This window comes from Bidens hawaiensis, unplaced genomic scaffold, assembly GCF_021521415.1.
Source record: "Bidens hawaiensis isolate Kalapana, Puna unplaced genomic scaffold, B.hawaiensis_p1.1 tig00053839_1, whole genome shotgun sequence".
In the NCBI taxonomy this organism is placed as follows: domain Eukaryota; kingdom Viridiplantae; phylum Streptophyta; class Magnoliopsida; order Asterales; family Asteraceae; genus Bidens; species Bidens hawaiensis.
The window spans coordinates 10226-20296 of NW_027506271.1; the positions used below are offsets into that span (position 1 = coordinate 10226).

At 39.6% G+C, this 10071-nt stretch overlaps 1 protein-coding gene across 1 annotated transcript; it reads right to left on the bottom strand.

Annotated features, from left to right (window-relative positions):
- Positions 1 to 8335: 8335 nt before the first annotated feature.
- On the bottom strand, positions 8336 to 9455 carry LOC143617320 (uncharacterized). The gene has a single exon (XM_077089916.1). It carries the CDS (start codon positions 9270 to 9272, stop codon positions 8574 to 8576), a length of 699 nt encoding a protein of 232 aa, XP_076946031.1. The 5' UTR covers positions 9273 to 9455; the 3' UTR covers positions 8336 to 8573.
- Positions 9456 to 10071: the final 616 nt, after the last annotated feature.

A 10071-nucleotide genomic window follows, 5' to 3' on the forward strand; every position in this document is an offset into this window, starting at 1 on the left:
TGGATATATATTATAATTTATCTAGGGTCGCGGTATGTAATAACAACAAATAATTTATCATGATTAATCAATTTCAGATTTTAAGAATGATTATATCATCAAAGTTCAGGTAATTTTTTTTTGGGATGATTATTTTTTTTTGATAAACATGAGCAAATGATCTCAAATGACATCATATATATATTAATTGATCAAAAAGTATGCTATTTTATGTGTATGAATATTTTTTTATTAGCTTCATGGATATATATTATAATTTATCTAGGGTCGCGATATGTACTTGAATAACCTTATTTGTCACACAGACATCTATACATGGCTATATCAAGAGTTATAAGCAGACATATAAAAAGATTTTGATTTTTGATAAACGATATATATCTACCAATACAATCACAAATGTAGTGTACAAGGAAAATTTACTCGCTCCATCCAATTAAAAGTGTCAATGTTTCTTTTTTTGTTTGTCCTATTACAAATGTCCACTTTCAAAATTTATTAGTCAATTTTCGAATTTACCCTTAAACACACACAATTAACATTAGTAACCAATATTGATGGACCCAATTTCCAAGGGCATTATTGTCATTTGGTAAGCAAGAAAAGTAATCATTCAATCTACCTTAAACTTTGTGTTTTTCAAACCATGACAATTCTAATGGGATGAGAGGAGTATTTATTTGTAACATATTTGTGTAATCTTAGTTATGTAATTTCTGTAATTTTCATATAAATTGTATTTGTATTAATAATATATGATTATTTTGTTGACTGTAATTCACTTAATGGTTAAACTTTAAAGTTTAAAATTTTCATTAATTACCCGTGTAATACACGGGCCTCAATCTAGTTATATTTATTAAGTGAAGCGTAATATTATAATAATATGAGTTTGATGTGCAACCGTGTTTTAATAATATGAGTTTGATGTGTAAAGCATCTATAAAGTGGATCCCGTAACGTGAATGAATTAGTAAGTGGAAAATGCACCATAGATATCATTATTAGCGTATATTTGAATCGAGCTATCAAAAGAGAATAAAGGTAACTGGTCAGTTTGGTAGCAAGACTACATCAAACTAGGTTGTGCAAAGCCTGATGTATGCTATGCCGGGTACGGCACAATGTGCGTTGCCATGCCAATGATGTTCTGTATAACCGATGGAGCAGTGGTGTAGCCAGAAATTTTTTCATACGGGTTCGGAAAATTTTGATGGACGGACGGCCGATTGTCTATCACTTAAGTTTGGGTTTTCTACGAGTTCGGTGTCAAAATTTTTACGAATGCAACGTCAAAATACATGAATATCTAACACTAAAAAGAAATTTGTACGGGTTAGGCCGAACCCATTCCCCAAAAGCTGCCTACACTCCTGCCGCTGGTACGCCACCCTATACGCTGGTCAGCATATGTGATAGAAGCCGGATTCGATATCGACGGTCTCCCAAGATATAACCCTTTCAACGTGTTAGACTCCAAAAAGTAATAGAGAGAACTATACATTTTCTTCATATTTCAGTTAGAAATTGTTCAATTGGAGCTAAGTCTCAAAGCTCCATTGTGCACCACAACACATAAATTACACGGGCAACCGAAACACGCGAATGGCAACCACCGTGGTAACTCATTCAGAATGCCTCGTATGTAATTGTACGACTCGAATTGCGACCCCTTGGAAACCAATTTTGTTCTTTAGGGCAAGAACCAAACTATACTTAGGAGTGTTTGGGATTCTTTATTTTACCTCCCTATAATTTTAATTAAGTTAATAAGTTATAACATTTTTTTTTTTAGGGGTATATCGAAGTTTTATATAATTTACTATAAAACGATTACAATAAAGTGGCAGGCAAACGGGCAACAAGCTGCGCCGCAACCCCCTTTTGAACAGCAAAGCCAATCCTGCTAAAAACGAAGCTTTGGGACCTAGAAGCTGAAGAGGTTCCGTGTACGACGCGCTGAACCCTACTCAAAAATTTCACAGCCTCTGGAGCCAGAAAACCAAATGTATCAAAGGCAAATGGTAGAAAGACATGTTGATTATCTAAACAAGCTTTCTCGTGTTTAACAACTTTGCCCGATTCAGCCTTCAACGCAGCCTGACCCACAACAAACCCACGGTCCCTGAGCTCAACAAGAGGAGACACTCCTGTAAGATCCACACAAGCGTGTTTCCCCCCTGCCCACCCGAACACAAGAATATCAGCTGGTCGTAAAGTAGACCTCCCTTCAATAGGATCCGTGAGAAAGTTAACAGGGGCCTCATTTTTAGCAGAAATCCCTGCCCGTTTAAGAACATCACACAGAACATCCCTAACCAGATCATGTCTGTATTTAAAGCCAGGCAATTCTTTGCAATGCACCGCATGGTCACCAAAAGAATCCAAACAGACCTTGCGACAAATTGGGCAAGGTTCATCCGTCGGGAACATAGGGATCATTAACCGGTACTTAAGGATAGCCCGATACTCCAAACCCGACATACGTTGGCCTAATCCTTCAATGGGGATAGCCGTTAGAAAATCCTGAGCCCGAGGAGCCCGAAGGCATTCAAACACCGCCTTTTGGCGAGGGGATAGATCAAACTTCACTTCTAAACTCTTGACGATTCCACTAAATAAGGCACTCGCCACAACATGTTGGGCTTTAGGGGGGGCGGTGTCCTTATTAGAGAACCCGCTAAGATCAAAATCTGGAAGTGAAGTACGTAAACGATCCATCGCACACCCATAATCAGAGTCCAACCCATAAATATCACAACCCCGAAGAATATGGTCTTGCAAACACCACGACTGTGCTCTCGAAGCCACAAAAGCATATGTAGATACATCCTCGGCCGAACAGAGACCCAACCCCCCATAACGGATCGGAAGTGACGCCAACCTCCATTGGAGATCCCCAAAGAACGGACCTCCACAAACCACGATGTCCTCAATCGCCATTCGAAGACCATTGTCAAATATAGAAACAGCTTCCCCCACATACATAGGTTGGCATGTTCTCAAACCGAACAAAAGCTTGGCGACTCCCATACATGAGCGAAGCAAAAGAAGCTCGCATTGAGGATCCCGAAGTCTTGGGAGACAGCTCATCAGTTCCACAGCGCTAGATGCCCTTTTCATAGCCAAACTGCTGATAAACCCCGCATCCTGGCTTACAGCACCACCAAGGAGTTTCACGCCAAGCACCGGCCTTCCAATCCCGCAAGGGAACAACCCCTCCTGTGCCTTCACCCCATTGCATGTTGGCCAAAATAACTCTGTTTTCTTAACGTTTAATTCAAGACCCAAACGAGGCCCCTCAGACCTGATAATATCTAATGCTTTGGCTACCTCTCTAGTATCTCCGATAATCGTGCCATCATCCAAGTACCAAGCATGAAAGAGAAGCTTGCACCGATCTCTGATTTGGTGAACAAGTGGGTGCAAAGCTAAGGCAAAAAGGAGAGGCCCAAGAGGGTCCCCCTGTTGAACCCCAGTGGTGGATTTAATGAAAGTATCACCCACATATAACCTAGCCGACTGCTCATATAAAAAATCCACCCAAAGAGAAATGGAAGGACATCGACTCCGAACCTCATGTAGAAGGGTCGTCCTATCTACTAAGTTGAAGGCATTGGAGAAATCAACAGTAAGCATAGCCAATGACCCATCCGAATGAAACTGATTTAGAAACCTGTTCGCGCTATGAAGCACGGCCTCTGCCCCACTGGGGACTCCCACCCCAAATTGAAAGTCACCGAGGTATTTAACCATCTCCTTCCTGACACCCCTCATAGCCACCTTAGAGACCAACCGCCTCCAAATGGCCCCAACGGCAATAGGTCTAATCCCATTGTCCGGTTTAAGCAACGGCGTAAGTGGGGCAGACGCAACAAACTCTGCCAACACCTTAGGACACCTTCCCCCCAAAAATAAATTAACCACCGCAGAGATAGCCTTGAGCAAACCATCCGCAATCGGAGACCCCTCTCCGCACAACGCATCTAAAATGTGTTGGGCTCGCAAACCGTCCCGCCCACACGAAGTCCCTTTAGGGAAAGACTTAATGCACCCAAGCACACTATCAACGTCCACGACAAGGGGAGACTCAGAAAGCAAGGAAGCAGGCATAATCGGAGGTGCCATGATGGGATGCTTAGACAACAAAGCGTTCAAAGTATCCTTACCGAAAGGTGCAACCACTGAAGAGCATAATACCTTGACCGCAGCAGTGAAATGCCCGTCCGCAACTTTTCGCAAACATTGTTTAACATTGGCGCCCAACCCGGCGTTGTCAGACTCGGGTACAAACGCATCACCACCCGGGGCATCTCCTAGGGGTTGGTTAAAAAGCGATATAAGGAGCTCAAAGAAACCGTCACGATCACCCCAAGCGGATAGCGACCGTTGAATAATTCGGCATTGCTCAGACTTTCTATTGCCAGACCTGCGTTGCTGACGATTAGAAGGTCTGAAAACTCGTAAGGTGCAACGTGGTAACAACAACAGTTTCACCCACGCCTCAACAGACTCTGGCATAGCCGCCACCTTACCCAGAGCACCCACTAAGGCTTGGGAAAAAGCCATACGACAACTATGAGAAATGTTTTTAACAGTCGTAATAGGAAGAGTGAAGACACGCTCAAGGAGAGCTACATCCACCTCCACCCTTCCCACCGCGACAACTTCCCTCCCAACATGTGGCTTCGCAATCCCCACTATATATTCCTCCACATCTCCCGTGACACACTTGTACCAGACCGACCCGTCTTCATGATGGCACCCCCGACGGAGAGCATGTGACTCCATACACGCTCCACACATCCACCTACGCGAGACCTTTAAAGCCTCACCAACCGAAATAAACAAATCCAAATTTGTCGAGATCGCCTCCCGTAAGGTCTCTTTCTTGTCATCCGATGACAAATGAAGCCGTTTAATATGTGCGGCCAATCAAACCCCCTTGGACCCCGGTAATCCATCCGGGCAACAGTGGAAGCCTCTAAACGGACACGGCCAAACAACCTCCTCAATAGCCCCGGTCATACCACCCCCGACCCACAAAACACCCCGGTAGCCAAGTACCACACCAAGAAAAATAATAATAAAACAAAACTCGAGTTGAGTTTGAGGAATGAACACCCGAACCAAAGAGGAAGGAGTAGAGCAACCACCCGTTGCCCTCCCCTCCTCAAAACACCAAAAACAAAGATTATTTCATTGAGGCGTTTTGTCAAACACCTGGCAGGCAAACTATTTTCTTCAAAATTTTAGTTGATGATGATTCCTTTTTAAATGTACAAAGTGAAAATGGGATTTGGGTTATTACGGATGAATGGGGGATTTGATTCAAAAGAGATCTTAAATCAATAACAAAAGATCGAGGTAGGCAGTGTAGAGATTTGGTAGTGTTGATGGATCAATGTATGGTAGGTAATCAGATGTTGGGGTGCTTCTTGGTGGATGTGTAATTTAACTGTGTACGATGGCCTCACAATATAACATTATAACATTATAACTTATAAAACTTTTCCTCTCACAATATAAGCAATCCCAAACACCTTATTACTTTTCAAAAAGTTAATAAGTTATAAGTTGATGAAAATAAGCAATCCCAAACACCCCCTTAAAGAGCTCGAGATCGGTTAGTTAAAGCTAGAACCAAACCGAACTAAACTTAAACAAACTCAAACGTATTTGAAACTCATTTATAAAATATCCAAAATTCACGCATCCGAGGTTGATTGTGTTCACAAGCCTAAACAAATCTTCATTTTATAACTTTTATTTAACATAATAATGATTATATATTAACATATGATAAAAATAACTAAATAATATATATACCATGTTAGAATGCCATATCAAATTAATTTAAATATATACTAATAAAATTATCAATGATTAATAACAACCTTAAGCAGGTTATGAGTCGGTTACATTCAAAAACATGTACAATGGTGTTTGGATGTATATTGCCAAAGTTATGAATAAACTGAATCTCAAGGGAAGCAAAATGGCCGATTTGATAAAAGGTAATTTGGGAGATGGTAAGAAACTGAGCTTATGGACCAATATTTGGGCCGAGAACTTATGAAATGGAGTAAATGGGTCCCTGTGAAATGCAATATCCATATGTGGAGAGCAAAAAAGAATCGAATTCCTACGAAGATGGCGCTTGTAAGGAGGAATATTCAGGTGGAGGATAATCGGTGCCCTCTTTGTGACTCGGGCTATGAGTCGGCAGACCACGTTACAACCATCTGTTAGTGGTGGTGGTAGTGTGGGAGCATATAAGTCGTTGGTGCAAGGTTCCTCCTATACGGTTAGAGATTTATTAGACCTTTATAAGTCTTTTGAGCTTGGCGAAGTAGAGCAAGAGGTTTTTCACGGTATTGTTATTGTCTTATGTTGGAGAATTTGGAAGACGAGAAATGAGAAAGTCTTTGAGGATAAAGAGGTTAAGACAAACGAGCTGATTGGAGACATAAAGTCGACCAGGTATTTTTGATTCAAGTTTAGGTCAAAATATAGCCAAATAAATTGGTCGAAGTGGTGCAATTTCTTGTTCATGTAGTTTCCTTGTTAGTTTTTTTGGTGGCTTCTCTCCGTTTGTGGAGGTGGCTGTTTGTGGTGTTGGGTTTTCGTTTATAAAAGTTACAGTTTCGAAAAAAATAAAAAATTTAAATAACAACCTTAAGCTTCCTAACTTTAATAAACAAAGCTATAAACACATACTTGCCTCCATAAATGTGGTGCTTGATTGACCACACACGTATCTTATCTCATCCACACACATCAATGCCTCAAAACACATAAACACAATCATAAAAAAACTGAAATGAGTACATACCAACAATTTGTTTGTGGTATCAAAACTTCAAATCTTAAATCCACAGGTTTTACTTTTAACCATGATCACACAAGTGGTTTGATTCACATTTGATTTCGTCACAAGAAAATATAAACAGGCAAGGAAGGCAACTTCTAAATATCAGACATGTTTTGGACTTACCGCGCCATTAATATAACAACAAACGTACCCACTATATTCCCACTCATACCAATCTTAGAATTAAGAGGTTGTATGCCTCTAAAGTAGCTTTTGGCGAGTTTAACATAGCCCAAACGATCCGTTTATAAGTAACCGAGTCAAAATTGCCACCTCTGATAGCTACAAATAACTTTGTTGTCATCTGTACCAAACTCCTAACCAAATCCACTAATGAATACCATACCAAAAAAGCAGGTAAGATCATATCTGCTAACCCATTATACAATATTACATAAACCAGCAACTCTGCTAATTATTTACTCAATGTTATTACCATATATCCCCTATCATATTTACTCTAATTATCACTATTAACTCGAATCTAACCATACTATTATCATCATTCACTTTTATTAAGCATAAACAAAAATCAAACCGATTTCTTATAGAATACCTTAACATAACATGTATGAAGACAAAATCGTAATCATCATATACTAGACACGTATGAAGTATGAACTAATTAGACGCATCAGATTAGTCATTAGAGTATGGTTAAATCAGATAAGTCATCCATTATGAGACAAGGCCTTATCCAAAATCAAACTCAACCTTAAATCCATAACTCAGGCAACGTAAACAGGGTAACGAATCACGTGAAGAGCGCATAAGTCCTACGATACCAATCATATAACAACAAAGAATCAATAGCCAAAAGAAAAAGGATTCAACCCACAAAACCAGGACTTTGATACCAGAATTGTATAATTATTACCCTTCTTAAGCTTTCTTCATACTTTCTAGAGCACTCATTTATCATATGTCTATACTTCTAGGCCACAAGGGTGCCCACACACAAGCCAATCAACAAACAAACTAACAAAATTAATAATTAATAAACACAAATGCAAGCCAACTTTTGGCATAATGCAGGTCCAGTTAGATTTGCCACCTCTACATTCAAAATAATCAAATTAATTCTGATTAGTACAATTCTATTGCTACATCAACAAAAGAAAAATATTAGAATTAACAAGTTGCAAGCCTAAAAAATAAATTTTGGCGAGGTTAACATACCGCAAACTGACCCGTTTATAAGCAAACGGATCAAAATTTCCACCTATGCTAAGTAATAACTATGCATATATAATCTTTGTTATATGTACCAAACTCCAAACCAAATCCTATGCATATATCTTCTATGTTATCTGTACCAAACTCCTGACCAAATCCTATGCATTAAGTCCCATGTTACAAATAAATTCGACAATACCAGAAACATGATTCAAACCAAACATTAAGATTTTAATTGCAGAACTCTATGACTATATCATTCAACTAACATGTATCCAAATCAATCAAGAAACAGTAAACAATAAACATGTATGCAAGCCATAACAATCTGTATAATCTTCAAAGACGACATGTATAAACTGTATAACGATAGCCATCAAATGTTTCTTTCTTGTACCTTAACTCGATAATAACTAACAGCAGTCACTAAACATATGGAATCCCCTTATTCTGTATATTAGTCGAACACATCAGTTCGATCACATTTATTCTATCTAAACATAAACATAAACGATAAATCCAATTACTTTTTAATCCTACGGATTCGTTTGGATCCCCATACCTCCAACCGACCCGCAGGACATCCACACGGGGCTCTAAAAATAAGAACCGTCCGTCCATTAACCGGCGCCATCTTCTTCAACTCGGCCTCCAGCTCCTTATGATCCTGCCCCAATTCCAATGGCTTCACATCCGTTGTCGTAACCCCGTTCGACATATACTTAACACACTCTTCCGGCTCGAGCTGGATATCAAACTCCACAGCCTTCCTTAACCCTTTACAATTCGGTTTCCCGCATTTCCTCGCTTTCGCCTCGAGTATCTCCCACGCCGCGATCGTGGCGATCACGCCACTGACCGCGGCAACCGCCCCGATCACGTACGCGATCGGGGCATCGGAAATAACCTCGTGAACGGCTTCGATTACAAAAGGTAGAAGTTGAACAAACTCATGGTATATAATATTAATATAAGGGATTATTAAAAAGCCGAGTGCACCGAGTACTAGAATCAGCATCAGAATATCTAACGCGGCGAATGGTGATTGGTCACATAACGGATGCAATAACTGATTAACGGAATTATTATAACCGGATCCGATTTTCTTATTATTGTTCCTTGATGGGTTATGATTATTCATTGGTGTTGTGTTGTGCTTGTGCTGTTCGAAGGCTCGGCAGAATTCGATTAAGCTGCGGCAATCAACCATCGGCAATCTCATGATACGAAACCCTTTACGATCTGCGTTGAATTGGGTTATTGGAACGGCGTCGTATTAATCGGAATTGGAAATGATTAGATGGCGACTGAGATGGAATGGAAGTCAGCGGTTGCAGGTAGAATGGAGCGAGGATTACGAGGATAGATCGGGAAGAAAGGTTAAAAAGCTGCGACTGCAGGTTATTATTATTATATTATTATTTTCTTAAGTCCTGGTATTATACAAAACTTGATGGTTCTCCCCCCTTTACTAATTATTATTTCAAAGAAAAATTAAAAAAATTGAACAATGTTCTACTCTTTAAATTTGGAGTGTTACGTTGCTCCACTTTAGTTAGATTATGTTGTTTTAATTAGGTTTACGCTGGTTTTAAATCTTGGTTTGGGTGATTTTCCGGGAAACAATATCGTCGGTTGTCATTTTATAGTTGTTATGCCGTCACAAAAGTAAAATTCTCTGACGTAACACACGGTAAGACGAAAATCTGGGTAGACTCGGGATTCGAACTGACAACCTTTCAAGGTCTAGCTCAAATTTTTTATTGTATAATTCATCAGAAGTGTCACAAGTGAGATTAAATATGAGTCTCCACTGAAAAACTCAAACCTTCTACCACTCAGGCCGACCTAAGGGGAGGAATACGGACTCAAGCCCACTCTCGAGAGAGACCCATAATTGTTAAAAAATAGAAAAGTTATATTGTATATATAATTTTATTTTAACATAAAAACATACAAAATGACTTATTGATTAAATGGAAAGTGTTCTTGAATATGGAAACAAATGTCATGAGTTCAAC

Bases quoted from the DNA above. Each gene is read 5' to 3' on its own strand.
- LOC143617320 (XM_077089916.1), bottom strand. From the start codon at position 9,272: ATGAGATTGCCGATGGTTGATTGCCGCAGCTTAATCGAATTCTGCCGA.